The sequence below is a fragment of the Crinia signifera genome, chromosome 19 (genome assembly GCF_055691185.1).
Source record: "Crinia signifera chromosome 19, ASM5569118v1, whole genome shotgun sequence".
Lineage (NCBI taxonomy): Eukaryota > Metazoa > Chordata > Amphibia > Anura > Myobatrachidae > Crinia > Crinia signifera.
Window position 1 is genome coordinate 131783377 of NC_139226.1, and position 22318 is coordinate 131805694.

A 22318-nucleotide genomic window follows, 5' to 3' on the forward strand; every position below is an offset into this window, starting at 1 on the left:
CCGCGATGGACCCGATTTTAGTGTTAAATGCCTCAATCCACCCGATTTGGCCATAGGAATCAATGTTAAATGGGCTACAGAGCCCATTAACCCTTAAATGTCCCCCCAAATTTTTAACGCCACCCCACGATCAACGCCAACCCGAAGCGTGGCGAGCGCAGCGAGCCCGCGAGGGGCGGCGGTACGCGTCCTCCGACCTTTTCATGCCCTACTATCCACGTCGGCGTGGTGTGAGAATAGAATAGTGTGGCGAGCGCAGCGAGCCACCGAGCCCGAAGCGTGGCGAGCGCAGCGAGCCCCGCGAGGGGACGCGGATACCTTCACAGGTAAGCGCGTCCCCTCGCGGGCTTCACAGGTGTCCGTGGCCACGCGGACACCTGTGAAGCCCGCGAGGGGACGCGTATAACTGTGAAGGTATCCGCGTCCCCTCGCGGGGCTCGCTGCGCTCGCCACGCTTCGGGCTCGGTGGCTCGCTGCGCTCGCCACACTATTCTATTCTCAACTCCACGCCGACGTGGATAGTAGGGCATGAAAAGGTCGTAGGACGCGTACCGCCGCCCCTCGCGGGCTCGCTGCGCTCGCCACGCTTCGGGTTGGCGTTGATCGTGGGGTGGCGTTAAAAATTTGGGGGGACATTTAAGGGTTAATTGGGGCTATTTGGGCTCTGTAGCCCATTTAACATTGATTCCTATGGGAAAATCGCGGGCATTGAGGCATTTAACGCTAAAATCGCGGTCAATCAGGCTTTTTAACATTGTTCTCTATGGGAAAATCGCGGTAATCGCGGGTACCCGATTTTGATGTACCCGCGATTTACCCGCGATTTACCCGCGATGCCCGCGATTACCGCGATTTTACCCGCGATGCCCGCGATTTCAATCGTGGGCGCCGTTCTAGGTAAAGAGTACCCATTTTTCTAAACTGGTTCCTGGGAGGGGAATCAGAGGGAAGGAGCCAGTACACCCAGCTTCAAAGTTATAGATGTGCCTGTCTCCTGCGGATACCCTCTAATACCCAATGTCTTAAGACCATTCCCAGTATCCCATCAAGGACGTTAGTGAAAAGAGAGTACAAATGAAGAGCGCAACAGCTCAATACACATTACAGCTTAAATATAAGTAGTGAGGACTCAATCAACATACAACTAGAGGCTTGAGGCCAATGATGGAGATGAGTATGCGGATGAAGATGGTCACTGAGTGTTGGAGTATAGGAGAGCTGTGAGTGACATGTGAAGAGAAGAGGGCTTTGACAACAGGAGGGAAGAGGGCCCTGCTCGGAGGAGCTTACAATCTAGTAGGAAGGGGAGACAGACAGATTACAAGAGGTGCAAGCGAGTGGGTGGTGGCTAGATAGCAGGATGTAAACAGGCAAGGGGTCGGAGAACCAGCTAGTTTATGCAGGACTAGATATGTAGTGGAAGGGTACGCAGTTAGTTAGTAAACATGGCAGAAGTATGCAGAGGCGTGTACTGCTGGCTAGCTATATAACGGTTACTAATATGAGAGAGATAAACACCACATTAACAGAACTGATCTCACTGATGTAATTACTGATTGTGCATCTTTGTGCAGTTGTATAGCATAAAATGTTGCAGCATTACAATGATTTTAGTAAATAACATGTAAATACATCCTCCACTAAGTAATGGATCTGTGTCTATTATAAACCTATGGGGATTATCTATATTTAGGAGAGATTTCCTATTGCCATTGTTACTACCACGACAATACAGCCTTCTCTTCCTAATTTAATGAAATCCAATGCACTCACCTGCTCACTGTGCGGTAGTAGAAAGTACTAAAATCAGTTTATTTAGGACAAATGGATGAGTCTTACCTAAAGGGGTCACCTTAATCTCCGGCATTTTCTAGTGATGAGTCTTCTGGGATTGACAATTGTAATGTAAGAAATCAGCGACTCTTAGAATCTGTTAAAAAAAAAAAAGGAAGTGAATAAAACTAGGTTTTTTCGAGAGGTGTTCATCCATACCATCCAACATGACCAATTTCATTAGTTACAATCCAGCTCCTGGATTTCTCTTAATTTCTGATTGCCATCACCTGTTTTGAACTAATTAATTTAGAAGAAAAGAGGGAAGTCCAGGAGCAGAGTATATTGTACCTAATTAAATGGGTCATGTCGGACATAGGGCCTTATTCTAGTTCACTCTTAGAGGAAAATTCCTTCTCAAATGGACATAACCATGTGCACTGCAGGTGGGGCAGATGTAACATGTGCAGAGAGAGTTAGATTTGGGTGGGGTTTTTCTTCAAAGTGAGATCTATATTGCAGTGTAAAAATAAAGCAGCCAGTATTTACCCTGCATAGAAACAAAATAACTCACCCAAATCTAATTCTCTCTGCACATTTTACATCTGCACCCCCCCCCCCCCCTGCAGTGCACATGGTTTTGTCCATCTGAGATGGAATTTGCCTCTAAGAGTGAAATAGAATAAGGCCCACAGTTTTTAGATGCTCCTGGATGTCCTCTCCGTTTAATACCCCACCATACTTGCCTACTTGACCCTCTCCATGAGGGAGAAAATGCTCTGTTCCTGGACTTCCCTGGTAATGTATGATTGCCATCACCTGTGGTGAAACACCTTTCTTATCAATGACCCCACAGGTGATAGCAGTCCTACATTACCAGGGAAGTCCAGGAACAGAGCATTTTCTCCCTCATGGAGAGGGTCAGGTAGGCAAGTATGTACCCCACACAGAGCACAGGTCCCAGGAGAGCAGCATTTTGGGAGACCGTAGAACACAGGAAATTGTTACTAACACTGCCTCACCTAAATTCTGCTGTGAAGAATCTGATTATGTGTGTAAGTGGGTACGGAGATCAAGGAAAGAGAATACCCAAAATATTACACTGTATTGAGGATTTCTGCCTGTGGAAGCAGGTGGGGTAATTACAGACCCACCAATGTAGCTTACGTCACCTGTGCATGATGAGGGAAATATACAAAACACGCCCTGTCAGTGATACCTGAGGGCTTGGGTTAGTTACACTATCATGTGTGTGACCTTTTCATTCTGCTTGGCAAAGGGAAGAAAGGAACCATACAGCTGGACATGTGACAATTTGCAGATAGTTACGTCCGTTACTGAAATGAATCAAGTACCACACCCAACTTAACCAGACATTTATTATTGGCAGCCATCTCCGGTATTCCGGAGCGCTTCATTCTGTCCCTTAAATGTTTCTGAATCATCCCATTGGCGGAACACCTCAATTACATTACACCTCTAATAAAATGTATAAGTGATGTAAAGGGCACTGAAGGCATGTCTATGCAACACGCATGTAGGCACAGATATGCCCATTTCATGGGATAGAATTTGTACATAGCATAGACATGCGCATTGGTAATGATGGCAGTGGCGCACGCAGGGGGGGTTTCTGAGTACCCAGAAACCTCCCAAGGCAAAAATCTGAGGGTCTCCTATTTCCATGGGTACAAGAATTTAAAAAAAAAAAAAAATCGGCCCTTGGGAACCGGAGATATCTGACTTCAAAGCAGTGGTCCCCATCCAAGCCTGTTAATTGCTCTTCCCAGTCAGATATTTCAGGTACTGTCTGACTTAAGGGGTAATTAGTGGAAATTACTGATCCAAGCCCTACATGCTGAGCGATTGATATAATACCCCCTACCACCCGCGGGACATCAAAGCTTCCCCCACCCCTACCGCTGGAGGATCCGTAGGGGCCCCAATACATTGCTATTAGGGATGCCAATCCCGGGGCATTTTTTCAATCCCGGATTTCGGGATTGAAAAATGCTCAATCCCGGGATTCTCGGGATCCCGGGATTGGCATCCCTAAAAGAAAAACATGCCCTGTCCACCCGTATAATCAACATGGCGGGGGGGGGGGGGGGGGTGGACATGGTCGGGCGGGCATGGACATGGGGGGTGGGCGGTTATCGACATGGGCGGGCGGGTATCGACGCGGGCGGGTATCGACATGGGCGGGAGGGCGGGCGGGTATCGACATGGGCGGGAGGGTATCGACATGGGCGGGCGGGCGGTCGGACAGAGCAGCGCTGCGGGGGGTGCCTGCTGCAGCCCCGCAGATTACCTTACATAGGCGGGCTGCAGTGGGGCACATAGCGCTGCGGACGCTGCGGGGAGGTCAGTGCGGCCGGAAGCAGTCACCTGTGATAGGCTGCTGTGGCCTGCGCAGCGTGACAGTCAGAGGTCACGCTGCGCAGGCCGCACGCCGGGGTTGGGAACAGCCGGGCAGCTTCTGAGCGGGTGCTCAGAAGCTGCTCGGCATTAGACTGCGCGTGCGCAGTCTAATCCCGAAATCCCGGGATTGGATACTCCAATCCCGGGATTGAAATCCCGGACATTTTGGGGCCAAATCCCGGGATCCCGCCGATCCCGATCCCGGGATTGGCCACCCTAATTGCTATGCCCAGGGGTCTACACTGCTGTTGACACCCATGTATGTATACACACACACACACACACACACACACTATACATTTGGTCTATCTATAATACTTTAACTGACCCGGCATATACTGGGTCACCTAAGTGTCCATCTCCGTGCTTTGCTCCGCCCCTCTGGAAACCCCCTTCTGAAAATCCTGCGTTTGCCCCTGGATGGGTATTGTAGTTGCAAACCAAAACGTACAGATAGGAGCAGTCAGGCGCACTGCAAGGTCTGCACCACTGAGTTCAATCAATCTTTGCCATCCACTCTACATTAGGGCCACAGATGGACCGATACTACGTTTGGACTGACGAGGAACATTATGCCAGGGTATGTATTATATTAGCAGTAAACCAGTACTTACCACCCAGCGTCTACGTCAGGTTGCCATGTGTTTTAGAGAACTCTATTATTTTATTCCATCTTAATAGAGCGAGTGCACCATACACGGTTGTCTTTATTTTGTGGGACTTGGGAGTGACATAATGAGGGGAATTCAACTGTATTATATGTTGTTTTTTTTAACTTCTGTACCTTATTTCCCATCTAAATCTGACAGAGTTATTCATTTGGGCTTAGGATATACCGTATGGTACAATGAGCAGCACGGATTTGGAACTTGTGAATATAGAACCAAAACAAAGTTTTGGGCTCTTAGACACAGATCTAAGGGGGCAGAGACACCTTATGCCAGCTACTGTATATTGCAACTTTTATTGGGATTTATGACGCCACAGAAGTCATCTCAGCAAAGTGCTGTCCCATGTCTAGCTACATCACAAGGTTCCGACCACTCACAAGACATACAGGGTGAGATTTAATAGGATGAGAGATTCAGAAAGTGAGAGATTTGGTGAGAAATCTCCAGTTTTTTTTTTAAAGCGGCAATCATTTACACTGCAAAAACAGTTTGATTTTGCAGTGTAAATGATTGCCGCTTTAAAAAACTGGAGATTTCTCAGCAAATCTCTCACTTTCTGAATCTCTCATCCCATTAAATCTCACCCTTTATGTAGGTTGTGTTAGTGTGCGACTAATGACAATGTCTGCATAATGTAATAAAAATAATAATAATCACAAGTTAAAACTCTATTAATAAACCTGCTGACTTTTTATGAGTGTTCCACAACTGGATTATTACCATCCTGTCCCTATGAATCACATTCACTCCTGTGTAATTGAGCAGCAGGAACCAGATTTGATGCCTGTTATGCTGCCCATACATATGTGAGATATTGTATACAATCATTGGATTTTGACCAATTCTGACCGATAAATCGAATGATTGTATGCATTTTTAAAGGGACTTTGACATGATGCGCGGGCACGCCGTCGAATGTCGCGCCGACAGATATTATGTGCTGCACATAATATCTATCGAATTGTAAGAGCCACATGCGATCGCTCGAATACAATCCAGGGGTGGGGGGCGGAGGGGACGAATTCAGCGGTGTGTGGTTTGGGGAGAGGGGGGCCTAGGGATCGCTGGCGGCGTACCTGCATCTCGTATCAGGGGGCTACAGAGTAGTGTAGCGCTAGCAGTAGCGTTTGCGGGCGGCGGGAGAATTGTTTAAAATACTGGGCTACCCTGTGATTGGCTGAGCTCTCTCAACCAATCACAGGGCAGCCCAGTGTTTTAAACAAATCTTCTGCCACCGCTGACTCCCGCCGCCCGCAAGCGCTACACTACTCCACAGCCCCCTACCCACCCTCTTCCACCACCCGATGTGCCATCGGGAGATGGCATTTGACATCGGGTGCTGACTTTTGCACCCAAAAATGTGATAGGATGCGATGGACATCGTACTTCGATGTTGCATCGAATCCCATCGCATAAGTGTATGGGCAGCATTACGGTTAGGCACAGTGTGGAAGCTGCATGTAGGTGCAACAAATCCCCAGAAGGCCGCGAGTTACTGTGTACATGACTACCCTATCTGTGTGTAGTTTCTATGTGTACACACTTCTGTTGTCTGAATGTCCATGTAAAGGCTGCTGGTGGCTGAGAGAGAGAGGGAGAGAGAGGTAGGTTTTCGCCCACAGGATTTGCTGGTATAATATTCTTATTGTTTACAGGATATATATCTGCATGATCCCTCAATTGTTTTTGAAGAAAATCGACTATTTAATGGCATGCGAATTGTGGCATGAAAGATGTGATGTGATGCTAGAAAGTGTGAATTAATGAACGTGCGGAAAAAAAAACCCAGCCGCATAGGGTCCCCTCTTCTGACCATAACCAGCCCTGGGCTCAAAGAAACGGTCCTGGTTTTAGTCATTTAGGGGACAAAAAACCTAGGGGATGCCCAGAATTTTTAAAACCAGCACCAGGATGAAGGGTCGTCCTCCTTCCCAAAATACACGGGACAAAGGTAGTACAAGTCCCCTGTATTTTGGCAACCAGCACCGGGCCCAAACAGCCAACAGGGTAATGCCACAGCTGGGAGAAGCTTTCCCCGGTGCCCCTGGGGTGGTGGGCACTGGGCTGATAAATGGTTAATAATAGATTACACTATTAGGGGGGGGGGGGGGTGTTAATAAGGAGCAGACTTTGGCTGGTGGGCGGGACTAGCCCCTGACATCTGGGAGGAGCCACGAATGTAAACAAACATTCAGATTTCATCTATTATTGACCATTTATCAGCCCGGTGCCCACGTACACACCACATATTTTGGGAACCAGGCCCGGCCCTTGAGCCAGGTGCTATTTTAAAAAATCCTGGTGATCCCTATGTTTTTTTGTCCCCTGAATTTATAAAACCAGGACTGGTGCTTTGAGCCCGAGACTGGATACGCTTAGGAAGGGGCACATCATGAGGGTTTTTTTTTTTTTCACAATTTTTACTTTTACCCATTTTTTGACAGAACCATGCACATATCTCACTGGTCAGTGAATGGTTCTGTCAAACTCGGCATGTTGAACTGGGTCTATTTGTTTTGAGATTTTTGGTATAAAGTATAATTTATAATGGGGAAAACATCTGGATGCAAACTGAAGTGTAAGAAAAAAAATAAAATGGACAGGTCAGAACATGCGATTTTCCCAGCATAAAGTGCTATTTTTACTGCAATTTGCATCCTATTAAATGTGCGATTTTCAGAAAAAATGCAAATTCAGCCTTTTTTTTATTAGGTACAGAAAAGTCTGACCGCAGCTCTTGATGGTATTCTCCTTATACAAGTCACCTAGTGTGATCCCCATGTGGCCTCAATTTGTAAACAAACCAGTTCAGGGCGTCTAAGGAGATTTTGTTTCTGGGTCCCATCCATGGCCATTCATAATAGTATGGACTGAGTTCCAGATTAGTATGGCTTGCTTAACTAAAGGGATACTGGACAGATTGCTGTTAACACTACTTGTAGGGGGGATAGCCCTGGGGAGGACTGAGTCAGCATCTGTGAGTGTAAAGCAGAAGGGTCAGGGTCATTAAGCCAGTGCCATATAAACATTAGCTGTGCCGCATATAGTAAGTCCTAAACACTGGAAGGATGAATACCCCCCCAATCGCATGGTCATGTCAGGATAGCTAATTTCAACCGAGCATGTTTACATGCCCACACCAGCGAGGAAAGCGAGAAACGTTCACAAAATGCTGCATATTACTAGACTCGAAGCTAGATCATTCATCATATCGATCAGTGTGTACGCACAATATCGTATTTCCAAGGACCTGGGAAAGTTTAAGGGAAATTGTTCAACAATATCTTTCACTGAACACATTGTCTAGTGTGTATGGGCCTTAAGACTGTAACTGTATTGATTATACGGAACAAGCATCTATTCTCATTCAAAGGGCACTATTGTTATCTATGTATTTTAACTGATTAAATGATTTTTCTGAAATTGCCAATGCGTTCTCTTATGATTATAATATTTGCTATACTGTGTATATTGATTTATGCAGCGAGCGGGTTATTAAGAGTCTAAGGGCCAGATGTATCAAGCTTCAAAAGTGATAAAGTGGAGAGTGATAAACAACCAGCCAATCAGCTCCTACCTGTCATTTTTCAAACGCAGCCTGTAACAAGGCAGGTAGGAGCTGATTGGCTGGCTATCACTCTTCATTTTATCACTTTTTGAAGCTTGATACATCCGGCCCTATAGCTGGGCACACATACTCATGCATAATATGTACCCACCTTTAGGGGGTGGGGGGGGGGGGTGGCTGGCAGTGTAGGAATGACAGCTGGGGAGGACACACAGCTGGGCTGCCGCTATTGGCCCTCACTGGAATAGATCATCACATGCTCTATTCACTTCATGATATTTGTCATCTAGGCATAGGCATCCTTCCCTCCCTGTATCATACCTCCCAACATGACACTCTCCAGGAGGGACACATTGCTCTGCTCCTGCACTTTCCACTTAATGTATGACTGCCATCACCTGTGATGAACTCCTTTCTTATCCATTAACTAGTTCAACACAGATGAGGGTAATCATACATTAAGAGGAAAGGCCAGGAGGCGAGCATAGTGTCCCTCCTGGCATGGGTCATGTTGGCAGGTATGCTGTATGGATGATACATAAAATGTCCTGACGTCCTGTACACACACAAGACACCCCTGGCTGCTGACTGAATGCACTGTATGTGAGGAGCACACGTGAGCAGAGTATGAGTAACAGATAATTATGGAAGAACTCACCTCAGTAATTATATAATTCCCTCACTCAACCTGTATTTCTGGCTGCTCAGAAGAAACACCAGGCCTAACAGCCTCACTGAGTCCCCCCAGCCACGCACATCGCCCGCCGTACACAGTAAACACACATCTCACCAACAACATCAGCTGCCAGCACTGGGCAGCGCCATGACACCGGAGACCAGAGGCAAAGGACCACTTTACCCCGGAAGCGGGGATGGCAGATTAGCCAATCGAGAGTCGAGGTTGTATTATGGGCGTGGCCTCTGCGATGGTAGGCTACGATGACAAGCGAGCGAGAGCAGAGCGGTGATTGGCTAACAGGTGTAGCTCTACATGTAGTGGGCGGGGCAGAGCTGGGAATCGCTCAGGGACAGGGAAAGGGACAGGGGCTGTATTGTGGCGAGAGCGCAGCGCCGGTGCTGTGGAGCTGGCAGGAAGCAGGTGAGGTGTCCGGGGCAGGTGTCTCATTCGCACGCTGGTATTCAGTGAGGGCCAGATGTATCAAAGTTCAGGTAGGAGCTGATTGGCTGGCTGTGTATCACTCTCCATTTTATCACTTTTCAGACTTGATACATCTGGCCTTTAGGGAGTGAATTACATTAGTGTATTATACAAGGTTATTACAGCATAAGTGTCTGGAAAAGGGGATACTTCTACTGGGATGCGGTCATTTGGTCTACAGCATGATGGTCGACATGAGAAAATGTCGACATATGTCTAGGTCGACATAGGAAAAGGTTGACATGGTTCTAGTTCGCAAGGTCATTAGTTTGACAGGTCGTTAGTTCGACAGGTCATTAGTTCGACAGCGTCTAGGTCGACATGGGGTTTTTCACTGTTTATTGAGCCGACATGTGCCGACAGGCGGTATTTCATGCCCTACCATCCACTGGGGCGTGGTGGGAGAATAAAATAGTGTGCTGAGCGCAGCGAGGCACCGTACCCGACGCATAGCGAGCGATGCGGTGCACTTGAAACTGTGTCCATTTCGACTGTGTTGACATTCAGGTCACAAAACAGTGAAAAACCCCATGTCGACATAGACATTGTCGAACTAATGACCTTTCAACCTTTCCCCATGTCGACATGTTCCCATGTCGACCTAGACCAATGTTGACATTTTCCCATGTCGACCTAATTACTGTCGACCATCATGTTGTAGACCAAATTATCCCAACCCCTTCTACTGTGCAAGCTATAAGCAATACAATCCTACTGGTGCTGCAAATTCTTGCATCATCAGCTGTTAGGCAATGGAGGGAGGGGGGGGGGGGGATAACTGTGATCTGTTGTTGGCAAGTGGGTACCAGATTTAGCTAAACAAGGATGCTGGGGATAGCACGGTCTGTGGCCCTAAAGGACTATTCCCACCAGGTAGAGCCCTTCAGGACTGTAGTGTATTTAATAGGGGATGCGGTTAATTTCCCGGCGGTCGGGATCCCGGCGGTCGGAATCCCGACACTGGAATCCCGACCGCCGAAATCCCGAAACTTTCTCCCTCCGTGGGTGTCCACGACACCCATAGAGGGAGAATAAAATAGTGTGCCGAGCGCAGCGAGCCCGCAAGGGGGGGCGATCCATGTCCCCCCCTTGTCGGGATTTCGACGGTCGGGATTCCAGTGTAGGGATCCCGACCGCCGGGAAATCATATTGGATCCTTTCATAGGAAGTGTCCTCTGCTCCAGTGTGGCTTTGTCACATTGTTATGGCCAGAAATCTGATTTATGTGAAGGTTTCTCAACCTTTAGACTTAACTGCAATTAATATTTTCCATTTTTTTTATGTGTGCGAAGGGCGATAGAGGTTAGAGTGATCTCTCATTGGCTCAGGACATACAATAATCACCATAATGACAGCTAATCACCATGTGAAGAATGCTGCCTGGCTGCTCTGATTCCTTGGTCATTCTCAATCAGGGCAGCCAGGCACCTGCGTTATTTTCCTCCCAAGAAGCTCCACAGGCAGCAGCAGCCCCAATGTTATGCTGGGTACACACCAGGACGACTAGGGCCCGATCCCCTCAATCTAGATCCAATTCCGACCAATTGGATGTAGATTGTGTGCTGATTGGGCCCTTTTCTGTCCTGGTGTGGACCGATACCGATCCGATGCGCGGTCCCGCGGGTCGGTCGGTCGTTATTGAGATCCTACCTGCTGCAGGTAGGATCTCAATGACGACCATACAGCCGGGTGCGGGTCTCCATCGGATCGGACCCGCTCACGGTGCACCTCGTGAGCGGGTCGTGCCCCCCCCCCCCCGCATCACCGTGAGCGGGTCGGACGAGCCACTGACGACCCGCTCACGATGTGCATCGTGAGCGGGTCGTCCTGGTGTGTACCCTACATTATAACATGAAAAATTTATTAAAATAGTAAGATAATCACCTAGTGCTATGCACTGGGTAGGTATAGAATTAAAGTAGTGGACACAATGTGTTGCACAGATAAACAATAAATACAGAAATACATTAAAGGAAAATATACATTGGTATGAAAATAAAAATAGATAGGGTTGTAAAAATGGGTCTGATACTTATGGTCTGAAGTCCCGTTTGAAAAAGCTGTCAGTTGGACGGCGAAACATGTCAGGGAGCACCTGTTGATTTTAATTGGGCATCTTTGGTCTGATCCCTCCCTATTATTTATCTGCAATACAGTCACTTGGAGACTGACTACCACAACTCTGCAATACCTGGGCTACAGAGCTATACCAGCAATTTGGGAACCACCACCTGCATATTCAGGATTACAAATTCCGCACTATTGTTGAGGACTCCCCACACTCCATCAGGGGCTCTAACAGCATCCTCCAGCGTGAAAACAAGAATCCGGCAAGGTTTAATGGACTCCCAGTATTCCCAGCAATCCAAGGAATGATCCCAGGATCACCCCAACTTCACCTCTGTCTTCCCACCCTGGGGTAAACGGGACTTCAGACCATAAGTATCAGACCCATTTTTACAACCCTATCTATTTTTATTTTCATACCAATGTATATTTTCCTTTAATGTATTTCTGTATTTATTGTCTATCCACTACTTTAATTCTATACCTACCCAGTGCATATCACTAGTTGATTATTTTACTATTTTAATAAATTTTTCATGTTATAAACTTATCCTTAACCAATTATTGCTCACAGCGCTCCACCCGCCCTCTTTTTTCCATTTTGAAACCATACCCGGGGATTGACACCCCCAAGTAGGAGCAGCTTGACAAACCAACCCATTAAGGCGCCCTCTAACTACTGGCCACCAGGCCACGAGTTAAACCCCCTTTTTCTGTACCCTACATTAGATCCCTTCCTGCCCAACTTTCTAAATGGTCCCAGGAGTCTCAGGCTCCTGGGAAGTGGCAGTGTGCCTATACAATAAATGGCCCTGTTAGAAGCCGGTAGTACTGTAGCTATAAAAATATAAACTGTAGTTATAAGGTTACTCCCATTATAATACCATAGTCTTACACTAAATCATCTTTGTAACAAATGTCATATTTTCTAATACGGCCTACACACATGCCGATATTAAGGCATTTTCTAAGCGATTTTGCTTAGTTTTGCAAAGTCGCTTAGCAAATGCCCTCACATCGGTGTATGTGTGGGGGCTGTATCGGCATCCGTGCGCGTCCCCGCGCGTCTTTATCGGTGGCCGAGATTGATGGACAGTGTCCATCAATCTCGGCATCGGCAGTGTTCTCCCACCGGAGAACACTGGCGCTGTCCGCTCGCTTAGCACACAGAGCTGACAGCTCGCTCTGTGTGTGGGCTGTCAGCTCTGTGTGCTAGGCGATAGCGGCGCAGCACAGCCCGACCTAGCATTGCTAGGTAGCCCTGCACACATCGGCATGTGTGTAGGGCCCATAAGAGTGATTTACTAGAAGAAGTGGTTCTCTCTCATCTTTGTGACCACAGCTTACGCTAGGGAACTCATGTAGCACCATTGTCCCCTTTATGAGGAAGTACCAAAGAATTCATGTTTCATTTCAGTAGCCTTATTCATTCCAGTGGGGTCAAAATGAATGGTCTGTTGTAATAAATAGGCAAAAGTCTCAGGTATTCAGTCTGATCACCATGTCTGGGGTCCTGAATCCACTTTTTCCTTCTGTGAAGGGGACAGAGCAGGTTCTCCGGGATACGGTCGGTTTGTCGACAGTCATTAGGTCGACACCACTGTGACAACATACTGCAAGGTCAACATGGTCTAGGTCAGGCATGTCCAACCTTTGCCATCCAGCTGCTGTGAACCTACATGTCCCATCATGCCTTGCCACAGTTTTGCTCTTAGGGAATGCTAAAACTATGGCAAGGCATGCTGGGATGTGTAGTTTCACAACAGCTGGAGGGCCAAGGTTGGACATACTTGGCCTAGGTTGACAGTCAAAAGGTGGACATGACCAATAAAAATCTATTGATGGAAAAAAAAAAGGTGGACATGGTTTTTTTGAGCAGACCTGTGCTGACAGGCGTTATTTCATGTTCTAGGCGGGGCGTGGCGGCAGAATAAAATAGTGTGCCAAGTGCAAGCACTTAATCCTGTGTCCATGTTGACTGTGTCGACATTCAGGTAAAAAAACCCAGTGAAAAACCCCATGTCGACCTTTTGACTGTCGACCTAATGACCTGTTGACCTAGACACCTGTCGACTTTGCAGTATGTCAACCCAGTGGTGTCGACCTAATGACTGTCGGCCATCTTTAGGTTGACCATATGATCCCATTCCGGTTCTCCTTGTTCCAGTGCAGTGTTTTGCTAAGTCTTGTTAGTGTGTATTTAGAACAATGCGATGGTTGACTTCCCGTGAACTGTTGGGACAGAGCTTCCAGGATGCTGCTTGCTGGCTCAGTGGGGTTTGTGTGACATGCTGTATAAACATAAGCACTTCAAGTTGATATTTGATCAGGTGAAGGAAGACGTGTTTGTGTCTCAGAGGATCGGACGTATACAGTACGGTTTTAAGACACTTACTTGAACCACAAAGTTCAAGGTTGTGATGTCAGTTTATTTTGTCAAAATTCTGAATGTCTACACTGTCATAGGCAGGGCTTAACGTGGGCCTGGAGAGGTGGTGGAAGTCCTTTCCCCTAACCCCCTTCCCCGTACATTAGGCAGAGACTAAACCAGTGCCAGGGAATTTGTGACCTACATCCCATAAAGGGACCATGGACCCTCAAGGAAGGGGTGTGGTCATACAATAGTAAGTCCAATAAAAATGACAACATGTAGTAGCACATTCATATACACAGTACACCGCATGTAGTGCCCTTGATTCATATTGTCACACAGTATTGCCCCTTATACACATTATGTTCACTGCTGTGCTGCTTATACACATCTGTCTCTGCCAATCCAGCAGCTCTCTGTCCATGTCCCTCAGCAGCTCCGTGCCCTGTGTCCCTCCAGCAGCTTCCCCACCTCTAAGGTTCTCCAGCCCCCTCTCACCTGTCTTTAGCATGCACAGAGCCTGTTCCTCTTAGTGAACTTCTTCACTTCAACGGATGATGGAATGACATCACATACGCCGTGCCAGAAGAAGCTGCTGGGACAGGCTTTTCTGTTGGAATTACTGTTCGGTACTGTGGTAGAGGTGGAACTCCGTTCCCCCTACCATTAGAGGTGGTGGAACTCTGTTTCACCCAGTTCCCTCACTTTATCCCCTGGTCGTACGTTGATAGTTTAAGATTTTCCCTTCACTTTTACTCCTTAGGCTGTTTACACACAAAGCCGACACGGCTGTGCTGCATCGCCTACGCAATATGTCTGTCTACAACGTAGTGGGGTACACACCTGCCAATAGGCTCATGAAGGATAGAAGGGGGATAAAGGGATAAAATGTGTATTTGGATCCCAAAATCGCTGGATTGGAGGCTACAACCCCAGGGAACCCTCCGGGATTGGCATCCCTACTTGTAATATAACAAGACAGCCAACGTTACTGCAGACATCTGTCCATTCTTCAGTTAAACTTAATGGGTGAGATTTAATAGGATGAGAGATTCAGAAAGTGAGAGATTTTGTGAGAAATCTCCAGTTTTTTTTAAAGCGGCAATCATTTGCACTTCAAAATCAAACTGGTTTTGCAGTGTAAATGATTGCCGCTTTAAAACAAACTGGAGATTTCTCACCAAATCTCTCACTTTCTGAATCTCTCATCCTATTAAATTTCCCCCATCGTGTCCATAAAGCCAAATGGAGGTTTAACCTTGAATGCAGCTTTGTGAGCAGAGGACATTGTCCAATGAGGTTTTGCGCATGTAAGTGTATATGTGTGAGGATGCTATATCCATATCTAAGCTGTGACAGACTAACGGTCTTCTCCAACACAGGTAACCTGAAGAAGTCAGAGGCTTATCGGAGTTAACGAGAAGTATAACATGTCCACCGCAGAGGAAAAATTCTCCCTCCGGGAGGTCTTGGACAGCTTCAAGTGTTGCTTAGTGGATGATGACCAAGATGTTCTTGTAGAGCATTATCTAAATGGATGGAAGGGGTTGGTAAGGTGAGTGACTAACTAATTTGGGTTTGTGTATTAAACACTTCCATTATGCTGCCCTCTGAAATCCCCTGCCAGAGACACACCTGGGCAATACAGCTTATAATAGTTTGTATCACTGTGCGAGGTGCAGGCCGTTCTAGAATCTCTGCGAGTCTTCCGGTATTAAGTCGCCATCATTTACAAGGCATAATTCGGCCTGGTTTTGTCTTGTAAATTATCGTCACTTCAAAATACGGGAAGACTCGCAGCAATTTCCAAACATGCAAATCGGAGTCTGTTACATGTTGCCTCTGATCACTGTAATGGTCATGTTGCTTGGAAGCAGTTTGTATCTGTATACTACATTTAGTACGGTATCAATAAGGCCCACTGTTGACTAGATAACATTGCCTGCCAAGACATTTCTAATAGAAGCATCTTAAATTCTGACTCCAAAGTTAGCTCTTAGTGGCAGACAGAGCAACATAGGGCCAGCCCGACCTCCCTCCCCCCACCAACCTACCTGCCCATGAGGAACTCTATGTAAGTGGGCCTCTCCTACTTCTCCCTTCTCATTTCCACCTATCCCTGTCATTGCCATGCCACTCCCTCCTCCAACTCTTGCTGTCCCTTATCTCTCCTGAAACTTCGGCAGCCCTGTCACTGAGCCTGCCCAAACCCACCCACCTCTCTCTCTCGTACCAGCAGCCCTGTCACTGAGCTCAGCCAAACCCACCCCACCTTCCTCTCCCTACAGCACCAGCAGCCCTGTCACTGAGCCCGGCCAAACCCACCCCACCTCCCTCTCTCTGGTACCAGCAGCCCTGTCACTGAGCCCGGCCAAACCCAATACCCCACCTTCCTCTCCCTACAGCACCAGCAACCCTGTCACTGAGCCCGGCCATACCCACCCCACCTCCCTCTCTCTGGTACCAGCAGCCCTGTCACTAAACCCGGCCAAACCCACCACCCCACCTTCCTCTCCCTACAGCACCAGCAGCCCTGTCACTGAGCCCAGCCAAAACCAAACTACCTCCCTCTCTCTGTGGTACCAGCAGCCCTGTCACTGAGCCTGCCCAAACCCACCCACCTCTCTCTCTCTCTCTCTCTCTCTCTCTCTCTCTCTCTCTCTCTCTCTCTCTCTCTCTGGTACCAGCAGTCCTGTCACGGAGCTCAGCCAAACCCAAACTACCTCCCTCTCTCTGCGGCACCAGCAGCCCTGTCACTGAGCCTGCCCAAACCCACCCACCTCTCTCTCCCTGCGGCACCAGCAGCCTTTCACTGAGCCTGCCCAAACCCACCCACCTCTCTCTCTCTGGTACCAGCAGTCCTGTCACGGAGCTCAGCCAAACCCAAACTACCTCCCTCTCCCTGCGGCACCAGCAGCCCTGTCACTGAGCCTGCCCAAACCCACCCACCTCCCTCTCCCTGCGGCACCAGCAGTCCTGTCACTGAGCCTGCCCAAACCCACCCACCTCTCTCTCTGTAGTACCAGCAGCCCTGTCACTGAGCCCAGTCAAACCCACCCACCTCCCTCTCTGCGGTACTAGCAGTCCTGTTGCTGAGCTCAGCCAAACCCACACTAGCTCCCCCTCTCTGTGTTACTAGCAGCCCTGTCACTGAGCCCTGCCAACACCATCTCACCCACCTCCCTCTCTCTGCGGTACCAGCAGTCCTGTCACTGAGCCCTGCCCAAACCCACCCACCTCTCTCCCTGCGGCACCAGCAGCCTTTCACTGAGCCTGCCCAAACCCACCCACCTCTCTCTCTCTGGTACCAGCAGTCCTGTCACTGAGCCCTGCCAACCCCATCCCACCTCCCTCTCTCTGCAGCACCAGCAGTCCTGTCACTGAGCCCTGCCAACCCCATCTCACCCACCCCACCTCCCTCTCTCTGCGGTACCAGCAGTCCTGTCACTGAGCCCTGCCAACCCCTTCCCACCTCCCTCTCTCTGCAGCACCAGCAGGCCTGTCACTGAGCCCTGCCAACCCCATCTCACCCACCTCCCTCTCTCTGCGGTACCAGCAGTCCTGTCACTGAGCCCTGCCAACCCCATCTCACCCACCCCACCTCCCTCTCTCTGTGGTACCAGTAGCCCTGTCACTGAGCCCTGCCAACCCCATCTAACGCACCCCACCTCCCGCTCTCTGCGGTACCAGCAGTCCTGTCACTGAGCCCTGCCAACCCCTTCCCACCTCCCTCTCTCTGCGGTACCAGCAGTCCTGTCACTGAGCTTTGCCAACCCCATCCCACCTCCCTCTCTCTGCAGCACCAGCAGTCCTGTCACTGAGCCCTGCCAACCCCATCTCACCCACCTCCCTCTCTCTGCGGTACCAGCAGTCCTGTCACTGAGCCCTGCCAACCCCATCTCACCCGCCCCACCTCCCTCTCTCTGCAGCACCAGCAGTTCTGTCACTGAGCCCTGCCAACCCCATCTCACCCACCCCACCTCCCTCTCTCTGCAGCACCAGCAGTCCTGTCACTGAGCCCTGCCAACCCCATCCCACCTCCCTCTCTCTGCAGCACCAGCAGTCCTGTCACTGAGCCCTGCCAACCCCATCCCACCTCCCTCTCTCTGCAGCACCAGCAGTCCTGTCACTGAGCCCTGCCAACCCCATCTCACCCACCCCACCTCCCTCTCTCTGTGGTACCAGCAGCCCTGTCACTGAGCCCTGCCAACCCCATCCCACCCACCCACCCACCCACCCACCCCACCTCCCTCTCTCTCTGGCACTAGCACTCCTATCACTGAGCACGCCTAAATTCAATGAACCAATAAAGAAGCAATAAAGGCACAGAAACTAGAAAAAAGTCAAAAGGGGGAAGAATAGGAGGAGACAGGAGGAAGCATAGGGGGAAACATACTGTGAAATTTACAATCTTTAATATTACTTGTATTTTGTCATTTCCCTTCTCCTTTTAGAAAACTGATATTTTTGTTCCATATTAACACATATTACATATTCTTCAGGTTTATGAACAGCCTTGGGACCATCTTTTCTTTCGTTTCCAAAGATGCTGTAAATAAAATTCAGATAATGGAAAACTATTTAAGCAAGGAAAACGGAGATCGTTATCGGACCCTCCAGTCCATGGTCGAGTATGAGCTCAGTGCCAACTTGGTGGACCTAGCGAAACCCGGCGGTCACCCAGAATCTGGCTGCCGCACAATTCTGCGTTTACACCGCGCACTGCGCTGGCTCCAGCTGTTTTTGGAGAAGCTAAGAACAAGTTCCGAGGACAGTAAGACCTCCGCCTTGTGTACAGAGGCTTACAACAACTCCCTCGCCAACTACCACCCTTGGATCATACGGAAAACAGCGACTGTGGCCTTCTATGCACTTCCGACTCGTAACACTTTCTTTGAAGTGATGAACATTGGTACAACAGAAGAGGTGGTAGACCTGCTGGGTGTCGCCATGCCCTATGTATCCAAAGTTTACGATTTTACTCAAGAACTGTATTCTCAACATAACCTTCTAGAGTTACCTTAAATGGTGCTGACGCTGCTTCCGAATACTACACTTCTGTTCTGTGGGTTTCCTGGTCAGGGCTATCAAATGGATGTATCTTAGTTTGATTTGTCTGCCTTCATCAAAGGATTTGGGCATAATCAATACAGATTGCAATGATGTAACATAATCTACACTGCTGAGTAGATATTATTTGTGCAATTATAAAAATGACTTTTACTAGTACTGTATGTTGTTCTTTATAGTTTCGTATGACCAAAATGTTTTTCTTTCCTTTAATCTATGTTGCGGCACTGTGGTGGAATGGAAAAATTGATCAAAGGAACCAAGTAATTGAGTTTTCTGTATATTGTTATGTAGCTCTACCTAATGTAATGTGCTGAGAGTGATTGGCAGGCGAAGCTTTGATGAAGGGTTGAGCATTGAGTGCAAGGCAGGGCCGCATCTGATGGGCTGCAAGCTTCTCCCAGCCAGTCCGTGAACTATTGCACCAGGGGCCTTATTCTAGTTCACTCTTTCTGACAAAATCCTTCTTAGATGGACAAAACCATGTGCACTGCAGGTGGGGCAGATGTAACTTGTGCAGAAAGAATTAGATTTGGGTGGGGTTTTAATTCAAAGTGAGATCTATATTGCAGTGTAAAAACAAAGCAGCCAGTATTTACCCTGCACAGAAACAAAATAACTCACCCAAATCTAATTCTCTCTGCACATTTTACATCTGCCCCCCTGCAGTGCACATGGTTTTGTCCATCTAAGAAGGAGTTTGTCAGAAAGAGTGAACTAGAATAAGGCCCCAAATGCTCACTCTTGTTCAGTGCTCTCCTGACCGCTTACTGTAGAAACCATTGATGATTAATACTGGGTTGGAATTGAACACTTCTAAATATTTTTTGAAGGATGCCGAGTGATTTTAGATTGGATTATGCATACTGTAATTTGCATTCTGTGGCGTGAAGGCGAAATGTAAAAGGGTGCGTTTTTTTGTGTTTAGTTTCGTTTTTTTAGAAATGAAAGTGTGTGGTATTTAAGAAACCAGCACCAGGCTCTTGGACTGTTACTGCTTCCGAAAACACGTGTATTTTGGAACCAGCACCGCGCTCCAGCAGACAGCGGTGCCATGCCACAGCCGGAAGACACTTTTTAATGCAAGGTCCACCGGCTGCAAAATTATTGCTGTGGCTGATTAACAATAGTGCTCAGAAAGCCCTTTCTATAGAAGTGTACTGTAAGGTTGTCAGATTATTTAAAATTACACCAACTGGGCCTTGGGCTATTGTGCGTCAGCAGGGTTCCATTAAAAAAAAATAATGAATGTGATGTTTGTGTTACGTTTGATGCGTGTTCTAATACCACTTCTCCCCCATATCGCTCAGTCATACATACCCCTGGGTGTAATGCGTATAGCCACGTATGGGTAAAATGTGATTTATTTAATTTTTCTTCAGACATTCATGATTAAAAAAACTGCTAAATCCATTAATAGGTTAATATTTGTCATAATAAACTCTTGATTAATAATGTTTTACAAAAGGTTATCAGTAAGATATTGACAGTTGCCATACACAGGCAGATTTATCTTCAGATCTGGCTGGTTGGAACAAAAACATGGTTATGGATGAGAGCAAATGACAGTTGACCATTTGCTTGGAAATGCTGGAAAACTTCCAAAAACTGTCACTCATCCATTACCAGGTTTTTGTTCCAACCAGCCAGATCTGAAAATAGATCTTACTAGTGTATGGGCACCTTCTTAGACTGCTTACCAGTGAGCAGTATCAGGGTTGGCCTTGTCTGTTGATAACTGCCACCAACGGATTTTGTTTCCAACCACGAAAACCTCTGTTCTTGTTCTATGCTGAAAAATAAGAAGTACGTGGGACCAGTGCACAAACACATACTGCAACGTCAATGCTGGAACATGCAAGTGAGCTCCCAACAAAAAATAATAATAACCCTAGTGGGTAAAGCTGGGTGCGCACTAGTACAGTGGTTCCCAAACTTTTTTGAATCACGGCGCCCTTGAGTATCAGTATTTATGTTTTCATGACACCTCCTAGGCCCAAAAATTTGTCATTGAGTAAATCAGAATAAAAACATAAAAGAAGTCAATTGTGTTTCATCCTTAGGGCCAGTTATGTGGTAATTGACAGAATTGGTCATAAATTATTTGAACTGTCATGGACCACCAATCCAGGACACACCTGCACGTGCCACGGCACACAGTTTGGGTACCGCTGCACTCAGGGCTGCTGACAGGGGTGTTGCCTGCTTCTTCAATGCAGGATGCCAGAGGCCTATTAAAATGTTTTTGAGACAATCAGAGAGGCTGCCGGTATACGAGCTCTGATTGGCTCACCAGCCGGTGCTGAATTTTAATTGGCCGCCGGCATCCTGCATTGAAGAAGCCTGTGCTTTGGGAACTGCAGCAGGGGTCGGGCGGTAAGTTAAGCGAGGGGGGGGGGGAATGGGGTGGTCCGGAGGGGCCCAGACTGGAAATCATTCCCGGGCCCAAAAATTTCTAGTGGCAGCCCTGACCGCACAAGTAGATATAGCTGCAATACTTGATTTGCAAATATATCTACAGACAGATCGGGCAGCATGTTCTCCATAAACGCTGCCCAATCCTTCAGGACTGACATCACAAATGTCCTGACATCACATGCAATCACCGGCACGGCTGTATTGGTGGTTGGCAGATCACCTGTACAAACAGCATGATGCGCCAGTATATCTTTTGGTAAATCGGGCATCAGCTGCCCATTCACAGATATATCACTTGTAAATGCTGGCTGATGGTGCCCCGATATATATTGGCTGCGCAATGGAATCGGCCAGTGTGTACGCATCTTAAGCCTGCGTACGTGTGCTTAGAGCAGGATACATATTTTGCTGTATATTATTGTATTTGTTTACTAGCTGACCTGCCCGGCGTTGCCCGGGAAACCATTGGGGTTTCTTTATTTCCAAAATTGCTGAAAAATGTAATCTTACTATATGCTGTGCCAAAGACCTAAGATTGTAATTTGTTATAGATTCCACCATAATGTTAGAATGTGTTTGCATTGATACTCAATGACGGCAATGAAATCAGGTGTGGTGTTGTTGTTTGAAACACAACGCTCCTGAGTTGATAACTTGTATGTGTTGATGAATTCAACATCCACTCCTGAGATTTAGCACCTACTGTATGACATATCCTCCAACATCTGAGGGCCAGAAATCGGTACAAAATCAGAAAGGGACGTGGCCACACCTCCATTTCTATACTTTCAAATTGTACA

The 22318-nt window shown here is 47.7% G+C and overlaps 2 protein-coding genes across 4 annotated transcripts in view; one reads left to right on the forward strand and one right to left on the reverse strand.

Moving 5' to 3' along the window:
* The window catches only part of INTS11 (integrator complex subunit 11), a 32029-nt gene extending 22693 nt beyond the window's left edge, over positions 1-9336 (reverse strand). The window contains exons 1-2 of one of the 2 annotated variants that reach the window (XM_083163371.1): positions 9224-9336; positions 1840-1930 (exon numbers count right to left, since the gene is read on the reverse strand). In XM_083163371.1, coding sequence (XP_083019497.1) covers positions 1840-1867 — 28 coding nt within the window. In that variant the 5' untranslated portion in view covers positions 1868-1930; positions 9224-9336. Of the gene's footprint in view, positions 1-1839; positions 1931-9091 lie in introns of both variants that reach the window. The other variant, XM_083163370.1, reaches the window with a different exon arrangement.
* Positions 9337-9388: 52 nt separating this feature from the next.
* Positions 9389-19259, forward strand: CPTP (ceramide-1-phosphate transfer protein). Of its 2 annotated transcripts, none has more exons than XM_083163372.1 (3): positions 9389-9532; positions 15413-15585; positions 18533-19259. In XM_083163372.1, exons 2-3 carry the CDS (start codon positions 15461-15463, stop codon positions 19053-19055), a joined length of 648 nt encoding a protein of 215 aa, XP_083019498.1. In that variant the 5' UTR covers positions 9389-9532; positions 15413-15460; the 3' UTR covers positions 19056-19259. The 2 variants fall into 2 exon arrangements, with proteins under 2 accessions (XP_083019498.1, XP_083019499.1); XM_083163373.1 differs by having other exon boundaries at positions 9470-9603.
* Positions 19260-22318: the final 3059 nt, after the last annotated feature.